A 23,893-nucleotide genomic window follows, 5' to 3' on the forward strand; every position below is an offset into this window, starting at 1 on the left:
TTCCAAGATGTTCCAGTGATCCCTGTGGGTATCACTGCATGATTTTCATCCATAAAACATACTAATTCGGAAGCTGCCAATTCGCATTGCGCCCCTGGTGGTAGCAATTCTGGGTCACTGGGAAATCTACAGATGGTCCAGCTGAGGGAGTTTGAGTGACCTTCTCCGATAACTGTGTTCCTTGTGGAATTACGGATTGAGCCGTCGCCATCACTTGTGTCGTAGCTGCTATTTGCTCTTTAAGAAGTTTTCCAAGTTCTTGTCCAAAAGCATTTGCTTGGACTGCTGCAACATGCTGAGGTGTGCCCACCTTACTGCATGCTTCTATCATTTCAGTTATGGTTGCCTGACCAAGTATAGCACTGATTATATGTTTGCACTCTGCATTAGCGTTCGCAAAAGCAAGACTTGGTAGCAGATATGGTTTTGCCGCTTCATCACTGACTTGTCTGTCCAAGGCTTGCTTTAGACGATCGACGAATGAGGTAAAAGTTTCAGCAAGACCTTGCTTTACTTCTGTGTAAATGCCTTCTGGGGTTCCAGTAGGTGGAATTTTTAAGATTGCTGTTTGTGCTGCTTCTTTGATATCTATAAGCACATTTCAAGGCAAAACCACTGCCTGATCTTCAGGTCTACCATGAGGTTCATCACCAGCCAATTGCTCTAATGTGAGAGCTGCATGTGGTCCTCTTGCATATTTTTCTCTCAGCTCATGAAGTGCTTTTCTCCATCTTGCATCCCATAGCAGGAGTTGTGCATCTGTAAGTATTGTTGAGGCAATACTTCTACAGTCAAAAGGTACCAAATCATAATTGTTAAATGTGCCTCTCAAAAGCTGTTTGAAGTATGGACTTCCCAGTCCATGATTCTTCACTGCATCCATTAAATCTTTGATAACTTGATGATCCATAGGTTGTCATACAGAAGGATTTTGATTGTGTCTGGTATACGTAACCGGCATTACAATACTATCTGTTTCGGCCATAGTAAAATCTCTGTCTTTAAGTCCTTTTTTCCTAATACTTGACCAGTCTGTTGTAGCAAACGTATCTCTTGAAACATATTTGTCAGGTGAAACCATGTCCATACCAGCATCTTGTGAACTTGCAGCTTGATTGGACTGCAAGGATGCAGGTTCTTCTTCACTGAAGAATCCATGCATTCCATCTTCTTCTCCCCCTCTTGGATGAGGAATAGGGAACGGTATTCGTGGCTGTGCACTGTAAGGTAATAAATGAGGAGTGGCTGAACCTGCCATCGCAGGTGGCTTTGATCTGAATACTGAAGGAGAGGGTACAGTGGATCTGGATAGGGTAGTGCCACCATGCAGGATGGGTGAGGGCTGGGGACCCAGTGCACCAACCTCTTGAGGTAAATCATCTTCTGCACATTCTCTCAGTTGGAAGGCAAGATGACAAACAAAGTCATCTGAAAGCCGAAAGCGACAGTGGAAAAATGAGGGATCAGATGCCTGTTGTTGTGGAATTCGAAGCTTTGAAGAAGGCATACGAGAAGTTGGAGTTCTAGTGCTCGTTGTAAAAAAATGAGATGAAGTTCGAGAAGATAGAGGAATGCCTTCTGAAGCTGTGATGGTCACCATATCCTCTCCACTGAGGTCCTGAATAGGCACTTGAGAATGATAAAGTCCCATAAAATTGGCTGAATGTCCCTGAGAAGTTCAAGAAGAATGCGCATGAAGTGGAATGTCTCGCTCCGAGACTTCACTTTTAATATGAATAACACGTGCTTGGCCCTGTTGTGATGGACCAGGTGACAGTATACAGCTGAGAAAGTCCTCTCTGTTTTCTGGAGATAAAATCGTTTTTGTTTCGTCGAAATCGTATGGGAGATGTGGTTTAACATCGTGTGATTGTTGTGATAATTCTCTGAGTGGTGTTGTCACAGGGATGATAGGGGGTACATGCGATGGTGACATGGTAGTTGCTGACATGCTTCTGCTGTGTGCCCTTGGCCGTGGCTGCAGTGCAGACGGGGGCTGTGTTGACACAGAGCTGGTATGAGGTGTAGCTGCTGAAAGCTTGTACGATGGAGCTGCCGTAGCCGATGGAATTGCAGAGCTGGCTGGAGGCGCTGTGCATACCGGCTGTGCCGGTGTAGCAGCTGAGGCATCCGTGCCTGGCAGCCGTGCAGAGCGAGGAGCCAGGACTGGGGGCGGGGCCTGGCTGGTCCGAGAAGCGCTGGTGCCGGGCAGTGGGGGCGTGGCTTGGCTGAAGCCCAGGGCGTGGATGACGCCCCAGCCAGGGCTGGGGGTGGAGCCAGGAGCAGCTTGAGTTGCGAGCGGCGTTGCCGGGGTAACCGCGGTGTCTGAGGACGGGTGGCTTATGCCACGCAGGCATGGAAGCGAGGTCTCCCAAACGCGGAAGTAAAGCTGGGTCGGCACTGGCTGGAGTGATGACGACAGCAGCAGGCGCCACCGCCACCGCCGCAGCGGGCCCTTCAAACGCGGAAGCGGCCGCGAATCCGCGCTGTGTGGGGGTAGCGGGAGGGACAGATGGAAGCTCTGGGACCACCCCTGGCCACGCACATGGTTCATCTGATGGGAGGAACCCAGACCCAGGAGGTACGGACCTGTCCCTGCCTTGCGCCGTAACGGGTGGTTCAGGCGAGATGGAAACCATGCCCTCTGAGGCAGGCTCCATTTTAGGGAGGTGGTCAGGGACCCCCCGTCTCCCCCCCGGGCATGCGCGCATGAAGGGAACTCTAAAATTGCCGTATCATGCTCCTCCGTCGGACCGATCAAAAGTTTTAATTTCGTCTCCAGCAAAAATTCCCATTCCGCCTCCGGAATGGCCACGCTCCCCCCCCCCCCCCCCCCCCCCCCCCCCACTGCCTGCAGGGACTCATAACCGCTTTTGCTGAAAGCCTGGGGAACTTTCGCACGAACATCACATTTTCTGCCCGTCTCTGAGGGTGGGGAGGGTTTGAACGGGGTTTTAAAATCTCCTGCTGCTTTCACGGGTGTCAGCGCAATCTCCTCGGGAGTTTTAAACATCTCCTCTTCATCAGAAGCAGGAGGTGCCACCTCTAAAAGCGTTCCATAAATTACTCTAGCTGGTGATATTAATTTCTGAGCCGTTTCATCTCTTAGACTAGCGTAATGGTATAGAATAGTGTTGATATTCTCCCAAAAAGATGGTAAATATAAATCTCCGATCACTGCATCAGGAAATTCTCTTTTTATCCAGGACAGCAAGCAACGTATTTCTTTTTTAGATGCTGGTAAGGGATGGTTTCGAACTAAGTTTTCAAAACTATGTACCATATTTGCCTCCGCGTGGGATGGAACTGCGCCCAGAATTTGTTTCTTGGTCTAGTTTTGGACAGCTTACCTTGTTTTTGTAGATGTTATCGGCTCATGAAATTCCAGTCTGACTTCCGTCCAGCAGTTCACGGCTCCTCCTCCCCCCTGTCGACCGAAGTTAGGGGATCCTGGAGTTTCAAAGCCAACCCCGGGGTGTTCTTTTCGTCCGTTTCTGGTTGCGCGCTGCTGTCCAAAAGGTTTTGGGTTGTTTCATTCCAATGAGGCCAAACACGGAGCACCAACTGACACTTTACCGTGCCCTAAATCGAGTCTGTCCTGATGGGAGAGAATTTGCTGAAAGTCCTTGCAAGGAGTTTGAGAGATAAACCGTTTCCTTGAGTTTCAATGCTTCCAGATAGCTGTTTATAAAGTCTTATCAGAGGAACAGAGCCACTAGCGTGACCCAGGTACAGCATAGAAGACAGAAAAGTAGGAGTGAGAATAATTATCAAGATTTACACAGCCTTTTAAAGATATTTTAACCAATAGTTACTAAAAATGCACATTATTTTCACTTTCCTACCAATTATTCAGTAACATGACTAGGAGCTGCGGAATTTTCTATCCAATCATTCCAAACTACTTTTACTGCAGAATATGGAGTAGTAGAAGAAGGAGAAGAAGGTTTAGAGAACAACAACAATCCTCCATTTTGATATTTTTTACTCTTATCTGTGTACTACAAAGAGAAGCCCAAAACCTCTAAATTTTTCACCCTGTGACAATCTTGCATAGTAGTCTATCACCTAATTCACACCACTGTATTTTCTAGTTGTTGTCTGACTGTTGGTAATTTTTTCCAAGGTTTGAAGCTAAAACAGTGTTGTTCAGGGGGGTAAGAACCCTTAAAAACAGGCAGAGAAATATTCTTGGCACTCTGGGTTCCTACAACTATGCATCCCAAACTCCTTAATTGCATTGCACAAATCTTTGATATTGGAATATGGGAAAGGAGTCCAGCTAGGGTTAGCTCCTGTGCTACTACGAGGGAGAGTAGTAGCAGCTGGAGGCACTTCCTGTTAGCCATGGGTTCCTGGATGTAAAGGGGTAGTTACATGACCATGGGACCATGAGGTTGGACAGTGGGAAGCAGGGGTGGGGAGTGGAGGGGTGGAGGCAGCAGGAGGAGGGGAGGGGTTGGGGACAGGGTTGTGGGTGGAGGGGGCGGTGCTGCCCTCAGGGGTGGGAGCAATGCGTGCCTCCTGGGTGGAAACAGAGGGAGGGGTGAAACACGACGCAGTGGGGGCGGGGTAGAGGGTAGGGGTAGGTTTCAACGCAGGCGTGGGAGGGGATGGAGACATGAAGGGATTTCTGAGATGGAGGTGAAAGGGATTGTGGGAGGTGTAGTTAGGAGATGAGGCCACATGGCCTCTGCCATTGTTGGAAACAGATAGACTCGGGGAAAAGGGGTCGGGGGGGGGGGGTTTTTCCGTGCTACAAGCACATGGCTATTGCTGTTCCTGGGAACAAAGAGATCGGGGCAAAAGGGGTTTTTTTCGGGCGCTTACAACATGTGGACTAGAAACTGGGGACAAGGGAGTGGAGAAAAGTGGTTGGAAAGTTCCCAGTACAGGGTCTGGATTCCCGTCCAAGGCAGGGTGCTGAGGAGACACGGGTGGGTCAGGAGGTTGCTAGCTCTCCTGTGCTAAAGAGCAGGCTGCTCCAGCCATGTTTTCCAGCGTAGGGGAAGCAGGATCAGGGACATGGGGGTTAGGAGAAAGTATAAGGGAGTCAACTGGGGATTTTTGCAGTGGCTTCTCCTGTACTGCGTTCTTATTTGGCAAAGTGTAAGTTAGTAGCAGAAGAGGAAAAAATTTTGAAACTGTTTCGTCTCCTGAGCACCTGAGAGTGGAAAGCTTTCTCCTGACGCCATCCCAGAACTCAGAAGACCTTATGTCTTCGGAGGTTAGCTGAGGAAAGTACTGCAAAAGCCAGTGCACAAAAGATTGAACTAAACTTTTAGGATATTTATGCCCAGTACAAGACAGGTAACTCTGAACTTGGTAATATATTTCTCTGTGGTGTGCAGAGACTTCGGATCCCATTATAAAAACAACACCACTCCCTCAGCCCCAAGTCGTGAAAAAAACGGAAAAAAAGAAAAAAAATTGCACCGAAATCAGCTACAAGACACGAGCCCCCAAGCCAGCGGGGAAATACTCACCAAAGCTTTGGATTTACCACAGGAAAGCCGGTCCAGTGAAAAAAATCAGTGAAGTGGGTCCTTTGCTGTTCAGCCCTTCCCATGCCACGTGGCGTGAGGGGCCTTCGGCTGGTGCTCTGAGCTCGCTACCGCACAAAAAGCGGCAGCAGGGCTGCAGAGTGCTGGCACTGCATGCACGTGGCTTGCCGGGACACCCTAAAAGTCTCTCTAGAACTGTGGTTCCGAGATAGCATGTGGGGCACCAATTGACGAGAATTCACTGCTCGCTCAGTCGGCAGACTCACCGTTCTATGCCCTGGAATGCCTCGAGCTGCCTGGAGAGACGGCACGGGCGATCCAGCAGTTCAGCAGCTCCGAAATGCGACAAGTGATAGCTGTCAGGCTATCATCATAAGCAGAAGCAAAGAGGTAGAAATATAGCCCTGACTCCATGCCTGTATTCTTGTTTTCTTTATTCCTCTCATCCCAGGAGGGACGAGAGAATCTGTTCACAGAAGGGAGAGACAGGAGAAACGGGGCGGGCCAGCTGCAATCGGCTGCCTTTATTTGGGGGAGGAGAACAGGGAGAGCAGGGGGTGGATCCATGGTAACCAGCCAATCGGACTCTGTTTCAGGGGAGTCCGTGCTACTTTCAAATTCTACCCGTGCTTGGAACAAAGGGGATTCAGAGCACATGGCAGAGACAAGTCCGGACATGCCTGGGCAAGTCCTGGGGCCGGGCGTCCCTTCGGACAGGCACCAACAGGGTTTCTTCTAATTGATTCTTCAGTGGAGGAAGTGACACTGCTTTTAAAAGTTTTGCACGAGTTGCAGTCTGTGAATCAGGCATTTGAATTGCTTTTTCTTTTTTTTTTTTTCTCTTCACTGGCCACTCAGGACAGGCATTTTCCCCTATCGTTTCTCTATAGCCCCCACAGATGAGGCTGCATGACAAATACCTTGGCCTGCATAGGGGCAGCACTATCTCCACAAGGCTGTAGCTGCAGAATTGGCTTCAGGATTAGAATCTGCCAATTCTAGCTCTCCACAATAAACCATAGACTGGGGGGGGGGGGGGGGTCCCCACAAGATAGGAGCTCCAGATTGGCCTCAGGACTGAAACCCGTCAATTTTGGCTTTTCACAACAAAACACAAAAGGCACAGGGGCATGGGTCCCCTCCAAACAGGAGCCTTTCGGCTCTGCACAAGCACCACATAACAGGAACCTTACAGCTCCACACAAAAAACCAAGCAGAAAAGGGAACTAAACACTCAAGTCTATTAACCACAATGTCTACAATTCTTATAACTTCTGCCATCACCTTTGCCTTTGCTTTTGCCTTTTCTTCATCCCTTCTTACATACACTTGCCATACTTTTCTAACTAGTTCCTCTCAAATTTCTTACTATTCTCTGCCACTCTCTCCTCTCTAACATTATCTACACCTTCATTTTCTGCCAAGTTCTTTATTTCTGCTCTTTCTAGTCTGATACCAAGCTCTCTCCTCTGGCAGCTTGGACACCACCCACTCCTTGTAGTAGAAGTACAATACAATTTTCTCTCACAATTAATACATGCACACAAATACAAGCTTCACAACTGTTTTCACACACTAAACACAGGATTTCAAAAGGGAAATCAGATGGAGCTATATTAGAAAGGCGTTGGGGATCCCAAGAATCAAGTCCAAACTACTGAGGGGGAGGGGTTCTTCTAACCTCTCGCCTACCTACAATTCTAATTCTACTAGCACAAAAATCAATAATCAGGCACCGCTCCAAACAAATGCTTCAATACAACATACTTAAACAACACATGGCAACATACACATCTCCGATCTACAAACAAATAGGCGAGCTAATACACGGCCACATACACATAAAAGCAGTCCAACAACAACCAATATCCACACAGACATATAAGCAACACAACAACACTCAAACCAGCTACTAGTAGACAAAATATTCATAACACTCACTTTTAATAACTTCAGGGTCCCATTTATTTATTTTCCCCAATACAATCATCAACAAGTTCTGGCGGAAACCCCCCCCCCCCCCCCAGAATCACCCAATCTGCTCTCAGGATTGCTAGCAGCCGCTCTATCAGTTGGCGACTCCCCCTTGTTGTCTTCCGTAGCCAGCTGCCCTTCCCGGCTTCCGTAGCCGGTTGCTTGCAAGCTCCACCTTTACCCACACAAGGGACTATGCTGTGCGCCAGATGTCTCTCTGCGCGGCTTACCAGCAGCCCTGGCCATGCGTACAACTTACAGGCACCCTAAATCCAGAACATACCATTTATCCACAGTCCCAGCAGGTTGCTGTCTGCCCTCCCAGTGAGTGAGCCAAGAGGCGGAGTTCCTCCAGGAAAGCCCTGGGGCGCGCCTAGGACATCCGCTCCTCAGCCAATCCTGCAGCCAGACAGAGTTCCTCCTGCCAGCTCGCCAAAATGATACAAGGAAAAGACTCCACTACTGAAATAAGTAGTAGAGTAGGTATATTTATTCCAGCGCTGGGACGCATGAGGGATAATTCCTCCAAAGTCATGCGTGCCGACAGCTGCATTCAGCTTGGTATATATCGGGTTTCAAGCTCCATATTCATTAAGTTTCCTAATATGCCTATACATATTCATTACCTAGCCCTGCCTAGCCTCGCCTCGTATTATAATGAGCTCAAAAGTCATTTACATCTGGGTTGTGCTTGCGCAGTGTTGTCTGGTGGTCATGGACAGGGGTCTCCGGGATGAAGTAGGAGTCTTCCTCAGATGAAGTAAAGAGTCTTCCTCCTTCTGAACTTTTCACCTTGCTTCCCTGTGCATGCTCTTTATGTCCCTGGCCCAAGTCCAAACTTCAAGGCTGGTTTAAGTTAGTTTTAGGTTCGAAAACAGGATCTTTGGTCAAGATTCTTTCCCTTTATCAATAGTCTTATATCTTCTCATTCTGCTTTTGTAGGCACAATAAGTGTTGAGCAAGCTGTATGCATTGTTTTTAACAAACAGCTTCTTAGCAAATCATTTAACCTCTGCTTCCCCCTCCTCCCCCTGATTCAGTATTATCATTATTATTATTATTATTATATTTTATTTCAATTATTAAACTGTTCTTATCTCTATGCATGAGGTTTAGGTTTTTGTCTGATTCTCCTCCCCACCCAGAGGGGTGTTGGGGGGCGGTGAGGTTGAGTGAGTGGTTGTGTGATACTTAGTTGCCAGCTGGCTTAAACCATGACAACAGGCTCTTACCTAGGCATGTGTATCATGGACATCAATTCTAACAGTGTATAGGTTTCCAGCTAGCATATAGTGGAACTTAAGCAGAAATATGAATCAAAATAATCTTTCACGTAATTAGCTCCTTATATTAGTCATCTATCATATATGCTGTTGACTAGCATGTTTCATTATGTATCTCTAATGAGATTTCTGATGGGTTCCTTTATTCCTAAGCATATATGCATGTTCCAGTCATTACCAGCACTGCAGGTTATTTGGACAAAATGTCTTTCAAAGATAGGTATCTTTGAACACATTGTTCAATTCTAGCCTGCCAATCCACCTTTAAATGCTATTACAGATGTCTGTGAAGGGCTACTGGAGTCCTTACTGGAGACTGTGGGCGGTCTTGCTCATTAGTCTAGCAGGCAGCTGTAAGACCCCAAAACTTGCTCAGCAAGACTCTTAAAAAGGCTTATGGTTTTTTATGTAACCTGAATTAGACACACAGGAAAAATACCAACAAGATATTCTCAATAGGTCAAAACAAAAATAACCTTTACTGGCAACTTCAGAAAATCAGAGAACTTTGGCAAACGTTTAGAGCAACATTCAATTAACACAAAACATTTCACGAAGCATTAACTTAGACCATTCAACTTAGCAAACTCCAAGCCCATCCAATTTCAAGTTACTCAAAACTCCAAGAAGAGGGAATTAGAAGAAGGAGAAAGAGAGAAAAGATGTAGAAAAGAACAAATATAGCTACCACTCCTGGTTTCCAGTGGTGTCTCAGCTGATATAAAATCCAAGGGAGCTACGGGGTCAAGACATGCTTGCCTGTTCTGGGTTAAGTACCTTTTGGCTTTTCTGGGCCCTTCCCCCAGATGGGACTTCTGGTCATCTGGCCTCTTAGGAGCTGGGTTAGGGGGTCCAGAGGCAGGGTGTGGAACATTGCCTCTGGTGTGCAAGTGATTGGCAGCCATTGCAGGAGTGGGGTATTCGGAGCAGGGCATTGCCTCACCAGGGCAAGGCCTGACCTGCCCATTCCCCCACACAGATGCCCAAAATGTTTTGAGCCAGCAATCCTTCCAATCTCTCACAGCAGCTTCTTATCAATTATGCTTTCAAAGCTACTGTTACCTTAGCCATAGAGCTAAAGGGGGACTTTTGTAGCATTGCTCTGGCCTAAAATGCCTAATGCATTTTTGTTCAGTAGCTATTACTTTAGTACATGGTTTGTATTTTATGTTTGAAGCAGATGATAAGACTGTTGATGGTTGTCTAGTTTTTGTAGGCGTTGTCATACAAGAGACCTTTGTCCTTATCACAGAACGCTCCAACATAAGGAATAGCAATACTGTCTTTAACCAACTTTGTGTGTCTTCATCCTAAAACAATGAGTAATCCTTTCTTATGATGAAAAGCTTAAATCACTGAGTATTTTTGAGGAATGAGACTTCTCTGATATTTCAGTATTTTGTTAGGAGTTGATATATAAAGTGGAAAGATGATTTTGATATGATGCAATATTATACACAGAGGTGGAGTTTACTCAGGCATGATGTTTTCTCCTCTGTGCATTTCAAAAGATGGTTGGTGTATTGGCTTTCCATTACAGGGTTTTGGTAGCAGGGGCGTACAGGGGTGGCTTCTGTGCGAAGCTGCCAGAAGTCAGATAGAGCCAATGCCAGCTGGTTTCAAGACAGACCCACCACTGGCCAAGGCCAGGCCAATCAGCGATGGCGGTGTGATATCCCACCCTTAAGGGGAGGGGAAAACACACCCAAAATTCATAGATGCTTGTGGTTGAAAGGAATGACAAAAGCCAGAGGGTCTGCAAAAACTTGCATCGTTTTATTAGTAGATTACACACTTAGCATGGGAATTGGTATGTTAGTCTCTGATGTACTATATAAACACATGGAAGTGGGTTTTGGATAAAGGGGTAGGGAAGAGAGAAAGGGAAAGATTAATTATAGAGGGGGAGAGAGAAAGAAAGGGAGAAAGAGAGATCACCAGTCCTGGCTATCGATGTCTGAGACATGCATGTTAGCCCCCTTATCTTCCAGGCTTCTACAGGTGGTAGTGCCTCTGGGATAACATGTTTAAGAAGGAGGGGAGGGGGAGAACTGCTGCACAAGAGCAGCTGTGAGACGAGTGAGAATATGTGTGAGAAACAAGTCTGCTGATGCCAAGGTCAGTGGAGAAGGAAGGGGAGGAGGTGCTCCAGGCACCAGAGCAGAGATTCCCCCTGCAGCCTGTGATGAAGACCATTGTGGGGCAGATTTTCTCCATGTAGCCTATGGAGATTAATGGTGGAGCAGCCTGTGGAGGACCCCATACCAGAGCAGGTGGATGTGCCCAGAAGAGGTTGTGACCCTGTGGGAAGCCTGTGCTGGAGCAGGCTCCTAACAGGACCAGTGACCCTGTGGGGGACTGTAGTGGTTTGACCTTGGCTGGATGCCAGGTGCCCACTAAGCCAGGGCATCCACCTGCTTTGGTGAGGAGCTCCTCTGCAGGCTGCAGGTGGATCTCTGGATCACCATGGGCTGCCAGGGCACAGCTTCTTCACCTTGGTCTTCACCATGGGCTGCAGAGGAATCCCAGCTCTGGTTCCTGGACCACCTCCTCCCCCTCCTTCTTCACTGACCTTGGCGTCGGCATAGTTGTTCTTCTCACATGTTCTCACACTGCTCTTCTCTGTCTGCAATTACAACTGTGCAACAACTTTTCTTTCTTCTTATGTGATCACAGAGGCTTTACTACCATTTCTAATTGGCCCAGCCTTGGCCAGCGGCATGTCCATCTTTGGAGCCACCAGGGATTGGCTCTGCCAGACATGAAGGAAGCTTCTAGTAGCTTCTCACAGAAGCAACCCCTGTAGCCCCCCTGCTACCAAAAGACAGGCCATGCAAACCCAATACAGCCACAAGGGCTCATTGCTGACTTATGGACAATTTGTTGTCCACCAGGACCCCCAGGTCCTTTTCTGCAGTGCTGCTTTCTAGTAGGTCACCCCCAAACTTTACTGGTGCCTGGGGTTATTCCCACATGCAGGACCCTGCATTTGCCTTTGTTGAATTTCAGAAGCTTTTTCTGCCCATCTCTCCAACCTGTTGAGGTCTTTCTAAATGGCAGCATGGCACTCTGGGGTATTGGCCACTCCTCCCAGCTTTGTGTTGTCAGTGAACTTGCTGAGGAGGCATCTACCCCTTCATCCAAGTAATTGATGAACAAGTTAAACAATACTGAGCCCAGCATTGAACCTTGGGGGACACCACTAGTGACAGGCCTCCAACTAGACCCTGTGCCACTGATCATGAGCCTCTGGGATCTGCTGTTCAGCCAGTTCTCAATCCATCCCACTGTCCACTCATCCAACCCATACTTCCTGAGTTTTCCTATGAGGATGCTGTGAGAAACAGGGTCAAAAGCCTTGCTGAAGTCCAGGTAGACAATATCCACTGCTCTCCCCTCATCCATGCAGATAGTTGTCTTGTCATAGAAGACAATCAGGTTGATTAAGCATAATTTCCCTTTAGCGAATCCATGCTGACTACTCCTGATCACCTTCTTGTCATCCATGGGGATAGACATGGCCTCCAGGATGAGGTGCTCCATCACCTTTCCAGGGATTGAGGAGAAGCTGATTGGCCTGGAGTTCCCTGGGTCCTCCTTCTTGCCCTTTTTGAATATGGTGCATTGCTTCTCTGGTTAACCTTTGTGAAGTAGATAGTTCTGGAAGATATTATTAATAAATTTCATCATGTTTGAGAATAGGAACAGATCACTGTTAAATCCTGCCATTCTCTTAAATAATAACTGTCCTTATTGATATTCATGTCTGAACAAAATTAAAATTCTTTTTACTTTCTGTTGATCCATAAAATTCCATGTTGTGTTTATGGCAAATAGTGCAGTGTAAAAACAAACAAGCAAAACACTGCACCACAGAGTATATATTATAACCTAAAAGTTATAAATATTGCACTCAGCATATCAGATTTTCAGTTGATCAGTAACAGTTCCTTTAAAACAACTGGATTAGTTCTTACAGTGATAATGAAAAGATGTTTATTAGAATAGGAGATTGTTTCCCTGTAATTGTCTCTTGTTTTCTTAGCCTCCTCCAGGAAATGTGAGAATGCCTCATGTACCCAGTACCCAGCCAGCAATAATGAAACCAACAGAAGAATCACCTGCTTACACACAAATTTCAAAGGTTTGTCTATAACTTTCAGGCACTAGGTTTCTTTCAATTATAGTAATATAAACACACTTCTAAAGTTGTGTATTCTATAAATAAACATTGTTTTCCTGATGATTTATGAAAATGAATACTGCCTTTAAGTAATCAGTTACTGCATGAATTTGTGCAATATTAGGTTGGTCTTCATAACTGGAGATGCTAAATTTTGGAAAATAGACTTGGAATATAATTTTGTGTTTGCATTTTTTTAATCAATATCTAATGATGCTTATTTTGTTCAGGAGCATGCCTTGGCCCAGGCAGAACTGCTAAAGCGTCAAGAGGAACTGGAAAGAAAAGCAGCTGAATTAGATCGCAAAGAAAGGGAAATGCAGAATGTCAATCAGCAGGGGGGTATGCATAAAAATGTTTTTTTTAAATTACAGAAATTTCACTTTTTCTTAGAAACTGTTTTAGTTTCACAGTGTTACTGTGGAACAGATCAAAGGGGGTTTTATAACCTCTTCAGGAAAAGAAAATTCATCTCCTTTGGAGCAATGAATACAGTGAATAAAAACTGGCCTGTGCAGATTTTCACAGCAAAAATTTTAAATGAGGCCTATGTTACATGTTACTCTCTGCTATCAGCTATTTTTATTCTAAGTTAATATCCAAGTAATACTGTTGAATAGAAATGGAGCAGTTTGAGAAGTAAACTAACTTAATAAGTACCATCTCTGATTTCTCTTCTGTCAGTATTTATAGCTGTAGGAGAACGTTACAGTTTTGAAACATTTTCTTATCCTTTGGCTATGTTACAGACACAGTATTCTATGCAAATATCAGAAAGATTAATTTTATTATTAATATTTTATTAATTTTTCATATGTTGCTTTGGAACCCATAGTTAAGACCCGTATCTCATTTTGCCACAAACTTTAAGTAACCATCAGTTTTTATACTGCAATTTCACACATGAAATTTACATCCTCTTAACTGAAGATACTTTGCTAGAATTAGATCTACAGGAAAAACTTCAGTCTAAAGTTAAAAAAAACCCAAATGAACCAAAACACCATGCAAGGTTGACTTTGCGTGATCTTTTCACTTGTATCTAGAAATCTGACTGTTGTATTTCCACACTTGCTGGGATTTTTTTGCTGCTGTGGTTATTGGAATATACAGCAGCACAATTCCAGATTGCATGACCACTTAGTAATTCAAATTTTTAGAAAATTTATGCCAGTCATATGCTAGGATCTGGGAATAAGGAATTGCTATTCTTCTAAGGAAAAGAATCATGATGATATTGTCCCTACATTTAACAATTTTTATTTTCTCAGTATTTATTCTTTTCAATGTCTTTATTAAATCTCTGTACCTCTTCTCCCAGATAATTTGTTTGTATGTTTGTTAATTTTCTTGTCCATATATTGCTCTTCATCTAATTTCAATAACTTATATTGGTGGTCTGGATTGATTTGTTGCCTTTTTCAACCTAGAAATGAAACTCGAGATAATTTTAGTATAGAAGGTAATATAAAAGTGGATCTTTATTGAAGGCCTTCAGGGGCAGTTATGGAAAGATGTCCACAAAAGCCTGCCACTACAGGGGTATCTTGGTTTGAGACAAATTTGGAGGAGAACGTCCGAAATGAACGTCCGTTAGAAGGCAGATTTCAGCAGCCCCTCCCCCACCACATTCGGAAAGAAATTCCTTGGAGGAAAGTGAAAAAACCCGATTTATTTAACAAGCAAAGTGCACGCAGGCACAGAAAAAGAATAAATAATGTTAAATAATAAAACCTCTCGCTGTGGAGAAGAAACTTGGGTAGATTTCAGAGTCCTTTCTGTGGGTGTGGCTCTGCCCTCTCCGGAGCTGGGGTTCTGTGTGGGCCCCTCAGTGTTGCGGTGACCCAGCCCCCTGCAGGACTGGGGCAGTGAGATGCCAGTCAATCCCAGCCCATCCCCTGGATCGAGTTTCCCGAAGAGGCAGACTCAGAGGGTGGGTCGATGGGCGGCTCAGAAGCCAAAGCTGCAACCCCCCTGGGCGGTGCCCGGGTACAAGCTGCCTCCCCCGGTTCGGGAAAATTCTCGGTTACTTGGTTGTTCACTGGTTCTCTGTTATAGCTCCCGCCTCTCAGTTTCCCCCAGTGGTTCTTGTTAAATTGTATCCTCCTCCTGGCTTGTAACTCATTGGTTGTTTTCCCCTTTCACCGCGGTTTTCAAACTCTATAAAACTGAGGACAAGACTCGGGGGAGCATCCCATCACATTCCATCCCTTCCGAGCTTGTTCGGGTTGCTAAACTTCTAACAATAAACCTGTTAGGAGTGAGACCAGAACAGCGTCTCTCTTCCTTTGTCTCCGAGCTAACGTGAGCCGATCCCATCAGCTCCTGCCGTGTTCCCTCTGCAAAGAAGCCAGCTAGCTAGCTCAGCCAGCAGCTCTTTTCCTGATGCCGAAGTCGCTTCAGCGACGTACAGAAATAACATAGTTGGACTCTCTCTGAACTGGGGCATGCCAGAGCTCGTGCCTCGAGCTCAAGTACTGCGTTACATCCGGGCCGTGGTTTGGGGCCTCCCAGTGATGTTGTTCCGGACCAGAGCAGAACAGTCCCAAGGAAAGTTCTTGCTTCAGCTAGCAGGCTAGCTAAAAAGCAAAGAGTTTTAACTCTCTATCTCTCTCCTGAAAAAGGAGCCGAGAACTGGGAAAAAGCAGGAAGGTGCTTTCCTCAGCTCTGTAGCAGCAGGAATGCAGGGGAGTGTGTGTGTTGCAGCCGGGACTTCTGCAACGTATAGACAGTGAGGCCCGTGGAAAGAAACAGGGACTGATTCTTGATAGATGTTTCAGAGATCTTTATTCTCCAGCCACATGGCTGGGGGTCTGCCAAAGAACTGAGCAATCACAGGACAACCAGGGTCCTCCCCATGCAGTGGAACACAAAACAACCAATGGGGAACTCTCACTGCGGAGTTTCGACTTCTCGGGGTCGCATTCAGGGCCGCACAGGCCCGGCCAGGCTGTGCTGCTCAGCTCCTTGCGCGCTGCTGCTGCTACCACCTCTAGTCACAGCTGTGCTTCCGCTGCCTGGCGTCGCGCCCACGCCTTGGCCAGGCTTCACGGTTGTCCCGCCCCCCCCGCCCTGCAAACGACTCCATTTTGATGCGTTTCAGCTATGCGCGCCTCCACTCTGCCGCCATCGCCGCTGGCTGCTGCCCACACGCCACCCCTCTTGGCCAGGCATTCACGGGGCTCGCTCCACCACACGCTGCGCGGGGCCAGGCAGGCACCGCCGGGTCCACTCCATCGCACTCCGCCGCTGACACTGCAGCTCGCACTGCCTCTCCTGCCCATGGGAACTGCCTCGCCGCCACCCACAGAGCACTAGGCGCACGTGGCCGAGGTCGTGCGGTCCCTGAGGCATGTTTCCCTTCGCAAGGACACAGCTGATATTGTTCAACAGTCTCCGTAATTAGATAATATTCACGGAAATATTCTTCCATTGGCATATATTTTGACTCAGAAATTAACTGTGTCCAAACATTCTTCCAGAAGTCTTTGGTAAGAATCAAGTCCCAAGAAACGTAGAAAAAATTTTTAAACAACCATGCCAGGAAGTGTCTCAGCTCTTTTTGAGCTTGAATTAAGCTAAAATTTACATATCGCTGTTCAAGAATCTTTTCAAGTTTAAAATAAATGTCCCTTTGCGGCTGGGACAGTCATGAGTCTTTCCACGGTTCTTCCATAGTTTATGGAACAGCAAAACAAAAGTAAGAAGAGAGATCCAGAAAGTTTCTTTACTCACAAATTTTTGGGGATCTTCAAAGTCCTGATTGTTTCCCAGTCGCTGACTCCAGGGAATTATTATGTTCCCCGGCATCACTACCATTTGTTGCAGTGGGGACTTCTGCAACATGTATAGACAGCGAGGCCCGTGGAAAGAAACAGGGACTGATTCTTGATAGATGTTTCAGAGATCTTTATTCTCCTGCCACATGGCTGGGGGACTGCTGAAGAACTGAGCAATCACAGGACAACCAGGGTCCTCCCCACACAGGGGAACACAAAACAACCAATGGGGAACAAGATTGACCAGGGAGTAGGGAAACCCCGTAGGCCGTGCCTCTACTCCAGGGTCCCCTCCCCCCCGACCCCACACCAGGGGGGAGGAAACCCAACATGTGTATGTCCTTGAGCACAAACTGCTCTGAAAAATTTGCCTGGCTTCTCTGCCCCCTCTCCTGAGAAACAGCTTAAAGACACAGGAAGGGACAGGATTCGTGTCTGGCAGAAGGCAGACAATAGGGAATACAGTATCATACAGTCGCCCCAGGACGAGAGATGAATACATTTTTATAGGTTTTAGGAAATTAGCATAATTGATAAAAAACACCAATTAGGAGGACAAGTGGTGATGCAATTCCCCCCAGGTCAAGCCCCTTCTCTGGATCTCCCCCTCGGCACTATCTGTACCATGAGAATGTACCTCAAAGAGTTGTTCTCAACCTTGGTAGCCAGGAAGAACCAAGATAGTATAGGGGCCTTGTACTCCCCAGGGCTTGGATCTCTGGAATTTGTTTTGTCTTTCTGCCTAGGGAAAGGGCATGGAAAATTACTGGGAAAGCTAGGCACTTATACAATAGGCTACGGAGCTACAAAGATATGTGCGAAGAATACAGAGAACATATAAAAGAAAAAAAGGCAAAAACCAAAACAGCATAAATTACTTGTCTCTTTCAGGCTTCAGGGGCAGTCTTGTTCATCTATATCATAGGAAACATAACTCTAATACGACATGCATGTTTCATGATATTTCTAAAATGGGTATTTACTGTTTTATTAGGTTGCAGTTGTCTCCTAGTTTCGGCCAGGACAGAGTTAATTTTTTTTTTTTGCAGTAGCTGAGAGGGCATGGCTGTGGGAGTGTCTAGGAGGTTATTTGATACTGCCATGTCATTTGCCAGGGGTGGGGGAAAGGGACTTTCTTGCTTCTGAGAAGAAGGGTGCTCCTTCCAGGGGGAGAAAGCATGGTGGGCAAAACAGTTGGTATTGTCACAGACTTTCTGTGTAAATCGTTTCTTTGTCTTATACCTTTTTTTATTACCATTGTTGCTGTTACTATTAATTTTCTTATCTCATTGCTGTTTCCAGTAAATTGTTCTTATCTCAACCTGTCATCTTTGCCTTTTGTGCTTCTAACTAGAAGGGGAAGGGAAGTGAGTGCCAGCATGGTTACAGTGGGAGCACTAAACTGAGGAATATCATTCCCAAACCATGACAAGTTGTTCACATCCAAGTGCTTGAAGAGTCCATGAAGACTCTAAAGGAGTCTTTGGGAAAGTTGAAGTGTGAAAGAGAATATTGGGTTTTTGCCAAATGACTGCATAAAAGATACAGCACATCAGAAATTGTACGTTATGAATGAGGAGAACAATATTCCTTTCCTTCTGATTTTTTTCTTTAGTACACTCATTTAAACTCCTTTGGAAACATTTTAGAGATACTTTGATTGGAGGACAAAGACTTTTTCAATAGTACTCTAGCTATTTGCATTCAAGATGCTGGCTGCACATTTAGGACACTGTTGTCATATGCAATTGACTAAAATGCAAAGATCTTCAAGCTGGTAGGTCTGCTCAGCAATAGGTCCAGGGAGGTGATTCTCCCCCTCTACTCCACTCTTGTGAGACCCCACCTGGAGTACTGCATCCAGCCCTGGGGCCCCCAACATAAGAAGGATGGAGACTGGTTGGAGCAAGTCTAGAGGAGGCCATGAAGATGCTCAGAGGGCTGGAGCACCTCTGCTATGGAGAGAGGCTGAGAGTTGGGGCTGTTTAGCCTGAAGAAGAGAAGGGTCCATGGAGACCTTATAGCAGCTTTCCAGTACCTAAAGGGGGCCTACAAGAGAGCTGGAGAGGGACTTTCATAAGGGCATGTTGTGATAGGACAAGGGGAAACGGCTTTAAACTGAAGGAGGGTAGGTTTAGATTAGATATTAGAAAGAAATTCTTTACTAAAAAGAGGGTGAGCTACTGGGACAGGTTGCCCAGAGAAGTTGTAGATAAGTGTAGCAGGTTGACCTTGGCTGGGTGCCAGGTGCCCACTAAGCTGCTCTATCACTCCCTTTCCCAGTGGGACAGGGGAGAGAATAAGATGGAGAACAGCCAGTGGGTGAGATAAGGCAGTTTTATTACAGTGAAAGAAAGAAATAAACGAGAGTCTGCATGCGCATAAGCTAAGGGAAAAGTCAATCTCTACTTCCCATCATCAGCGAGTGATGTTCAGACACTTCCTGGGAAGCAGGGCTTCAGCATGCATAATGGTTTCTACAGGAGGCAAACATTGAAGAATCATGAATGCACCCCTTCCTCCTCCCTCCCATAGCTTTTATATCTGAGCTGACATCATATGGTATGGAATATCCCTTTGGTTTATTTGGGTCAGCTGGCCTGGTTGTGTCCCCTCCCAGGATCTTGCCCACCCCCCAGCCTACTGATTGGGAGGCAGAATGTTGGAGAGACAGTGCTGATGCTGTGCCAGCAGTAGCCAAAACACTGGTGTGTTCTCAACACCTTTCCAGTTCCCAATGCAAAGCACAACACTGGGAGGGCTGCTATGGGAAAATGAACTCCAGTTCAGCCACACTCAATACAGATGAACTGCTTATAAAGATATGGTTGAAGATAGCAATTGCAAGCAAAACCTTGTCAGAATTTCAAATAAAGTTTCCTTTAGGTTAGTGTCTAATTCAGCTCCACCTTTTTAATATGGTCATTAATGTATCTCTTGCCTCCAGAATTTGAAATGCTATAGTAATGGTTTTTTGTAGTTATTGAAGTTGAATCTCTATGCTTGTATTGACTTGTGTTCTGCAGAATGTATACTCTAATCTGCGAGCAGATTAGCATACAGGAAATCCAAGTGTCTGATACTGTGTTGACCTTTGTGGTATCCTCACTCTGTTGCACAACTGTATCAAAATATATTGATGCTGTAGGGCATCTTCTTGTAACAAAAAAGGTAGTTTACAACATTTAAATTGCTGCTTTTCTTCAGGCTTATGGGCTTTTAGGTAAAGCTTTGACTGTAAAGTGTATTAGGAACTGGTTCAAAGTGTTAGAGATATCCAGGTATTACAAATATCAGGATTCTGAGAATGAAGAATGTTTTTTAGTCCCCAGTCTTTGTGTTCTACAAAGCATGAGAGTATGGTGGGACTTAGAGAAATGTGCATTTGAAAGTCAAGGAACTCTGAGAAATTGTTTTGTGAAGAATTCTCTTTTCTCATTATAGGAACTGTCAGATGCCTGATTAGTCTTTTACATAGATAAAATATTGTACTTTCCTTGATCTGTCTGTACTTCATTGTTTTTTATTTCTGAAGTTTATTTTTAGTGTTGTGTGAGGATTGCTAATAAAACTTTGGGGTTTTGGTAGCCCAAGTTATCTATACACTTGTGAAATTTATGTATAAAACAATTCGAACAACTCCAAATGCACCTCTTTCTAGTATACAGAGATTAGAACTGTATTATAGAGCACCATTTTTTCTTTTCTCTTTCTGATTTGCAGGTAGAAAAAATAACTGGCCACCTCTTCCTGAGAATTTTCCAGCAGGTCCATGTTTCTACCAGGACTTTTCTGTAGACATTCCTGTAGAATTCCAGAAGACAGTAAAGATTATGTACTATTTGTGGATGTGTAAGTATTTTATTTTAAAGAAAAAACAAAGTGCATATTTGAACTTGATGATACATACCTGCTACTTTGGCTTTTGCAATATCTGTAATGAGAATTTTTTTAAAATTCGGCAGTCAAATGTTGAAATGAAATCTTTTTGTTAGCTTCAGTTTTAACCTTATTGGATTATTTCATAGAAATTTCCTTAGAAAAAAAGGAGGAGGATTACCCTAAGGCAGATTGGTTATAGTATAGTGCAGTTTTCTGTTTTAAATATCCCTGGTTTTGTAAAATGAGCTTTGACCACTTATTACTTTAGAAATAATTTTGCTTTTTTTAAAATCAGCTTATATATTAAGAAATATAATTCACAATCAGTGTTAATAGACTGAGTTTAAGAAGTGCAATATCCATTTGCTTTATATTAACAGTTTTGTATAGTTTAACATAGTTTTAGTCTATAGTGGAGACAATATAATTTGTCTGTTTTAAAAAATAGTGTAAATTAAGTTAGCTGAAGAATCAGTCCATATTGCAACTGTCCTTTGTACACCAAGAATGCTCTACAGTCTTTGTAGGGTTAATTTTGCTCTCATTCAGGTGGTATGTTTTGACTGGAGAAATGCTGAATAAAACAAATGTACAAATGCCATGATATTTGTTTCTTCTGCCTTGTCTAGTGTGATGAGCACCTAATAAATACTCTGAGACTGATGAAATTCCAACGATTTAGGTGCTTTGATGCCATTAATATATTTTTACCATCATTAAGGGGATGTGAATTTCAGAACTCTTCTGTATTTTTTTTTCAAATTTGCATAATTTTGCCTGTTAATCTAGTAATCTTATTACTGTGATTGAACCATGTCATTGAAAAACATAAAATGACCAGTCAGCATTGAAACAAGTGAATTCCACTTACTTCATAGTAATCCACAGCTTTTTATATTCATTGTTGGGTTATTAATCTTTAAGCAAATGGATTCATTGTAGAAGGTGGGACTAGCTACTCATAAATCTGAGAGATATTTAAGTTTTATATGAAATCTAAGATCAAGTACTCTAAAATTCTAAGATAGTTACTAATTCTGGCCATTTGCTGGACTGAATTCTAAAAAGTGCCGTATGTTTCAAACACAAGGTGAAGTTGGGCAGTGAGAATTGGAATATTAATACTGTTTTTTTAACTGACTGACTGTTCCCATGTTTTTGTGAACTACAACAATCAATTAGCAATGGCTTCTGTCAGCTGCCAGTGGAGCTTTTCTATACTATCTTGTTTTTGCAACCACTGCTGTTCTAGTTGCTTGCAGATAGAACAGCAGTTTGCCTAGCTCTTTACATCAGGCACTACTTTTTAGATCTTTGTATGCTGTAACTAAGGAAGTGTCTCTTGACAGTTATCTGACACCAAATATTTTTTGGCTGAAAAGCCTGTTTTCTAGCTATTTTCTGTCTAAGGATACAATCAATTGTACATATAACAGTCTGTGTTGATGTTTGTTTTGCCTGTTCCTGAGAACCTCCAAAAGGATGGTGTACTAGTTTGAAAACAAACCAGTGGGAGGCACCAAGTCAGAATAACAATTTAATAGGGAAATCAAAAAAATAAAGGCAGAAAACACTGGGTTAAACTGACAGAGTCAGGATATAACCTGACACCCTGTTAGTCAGGGTGGCAGTAGCAGTCCAATAAGATGGTGGCTGCGGTCCTCCTGAAGTGATGGATGTGGTTCTGTCGAAGCAGTGATCCTGTAGAAAAGGGCTGCTCTTCCTCGGAAGGTCCAGTGGTGGCTATGTAGCTCTTGTCCTCTGGGAATCCAGTGGGAAGGGTGTCTGTGGTGTTTGGAATCTCAGATTATATGCAGGATGGAATGCTTGGTTCCTCCTTCTGGGTGGAGCATCTCACAATGGGATGATGAGTCATGAGGCAAGGCATTGATGGGCTCATTAACAGAAGATAGTCCGGAGGGAGGAGGCAAGGAAACACTGCCCCACCTGGTTTCAACAACTCATGAGGATGGTAATAGAATACACTGCAACCCAGGACATTATCCACCCCTTATTCTATTACCATCTACATCATCCCAAATCAATACCTTCTTAAACTCTACACACAAATACATATATATATATACAATGAAATCCTACACACAGTTCTCACTTAAGATTAGGTCTCCTTGTGGTACACAACAGGTTTCCCCATCTTTCTGCATTATCCACCAAGTGTAACCAGGTCCTTGAGCAAAGACAATCCCACGGATGGGTTTGCCTTTGCCTGAGGTGGGATTAATCTAAACAGTCTTTCCTAAAATACCTCTCATGTGTACCACAGGGACTCTATCTCCATCCACTGTGTGCAAGGGTTCAGACTCAGCGGGACCAGCTCGATTGATGGACCCTCGGGTATTGACCATCCAGGTGGCCTTTGCTAAGTTCACTTCCCAATTTTTTAAGGTCCCCCCACCAAGTGCCTTTAGGGTGGTTTTAAGTAGTCCATTGCAGCATTCAACTTTCCCAGCAGCTGTTGCACGATAAGGGATATGATATATCCATCTGATACCGTGTTCTCTGGCCCAGGTATTTATGAGGCTGTTCTTAAAATGAGTCCTATTGTCTGACTCGATTCTCTCAGGGGTGCCGTGTCTCCACAGGACTTGCTTTTCCAGGTCCAAGATGGTGTTCCAGACAGTAGCATGAAGCACAGGGTAGAACTCCAGCCATCCAATGGTTGGTTCAACCATGTCCAACACGTAGTGCTTGCCATGGTGGGTTTGGGGAAGGGTGATGTAGTCAACTTGCCAGGCTTCCCTATACCTATACTTTGACCATCGTCCACCATACCACAGAGGCTTCACCCGCTTGGCCTGTTTGATTGCAGCACAGGTCTCACAACTGTGGATGACCTGTGAGATGCTGTCCATAGTAAGGTCCACCCCTCAGTCACAAACCCATCGGTATGTTGCATCTCTCCCCTGATGACCAGAGGCATCATGGGCCCAATGAGCTAGGAATAATTGTCCCTTGTGCTGCCAGTCCAGATCCTCCTGATATACTTTCACCTTGGCAGCTCGGTCCACCTGCTCGTTGTTGCGATGTTCTTCATTAGCCCGATTCTTGGGTACGTGCGCATCCACGTGTCGAACCTTCACAGTCAGCTTCTCTACTCGGGCGGCGATGTCCTGCCAAGTCTCAGCGGCCCAGATGGGTTTCCCTCTGCACTGCCAGTTGGCCTTTCTCCAGCGATCCAGCCATCCCCACAGAGCATTAGCTACCATCCACAAGTCGGTGTAGAGATAGACCCTCGGCCACTTCTCTCGTTCGGCAATATCCAAAGCC

General features: G+C 45.0%; 1 protein-coding gene across 2 annotated transcripts in view; it reads left to right on the top strand.

The window, feature by feature from the left end:
• Nucleotides 1-23,893, top strand: part of LOC309584576 (secretory carrier-associated membrane protein 1-like) — a 185,665-nt gene that overhangs the window by 92,842 nt on the left and 68,930 nt on the right. For both annotated transcript variants that reach the window (XM_082300662.1, XM_082300663.1), the window contains 3 exons: nt 12,807-12,905; nt 13,175-13,286; nt 20,447-20,575. In XM_082300662.1, the coding sequence (XP_082156788.1) occupies nt 12,807-12,905; nt 13,175-13,286; nt 20,447-20,575 (340 nt within the window). The remainder of the gene's footprint in view (nt 1-12,806; nt 12,906-13,174; nt 13,287-20,446; nt 20,576-23,893) is intronic.

Source organism: Coloeus monedula, assembly GCF_965178545.1.
Source record: "Coloeus monedula genome assembly, chromosome: W".
Taxonomy (NCBI): Eukaryota; Metazoa; Chordata; class Aves; order Passeriformes; family Corvidae; genus Coloeus; species Coloeus monedula.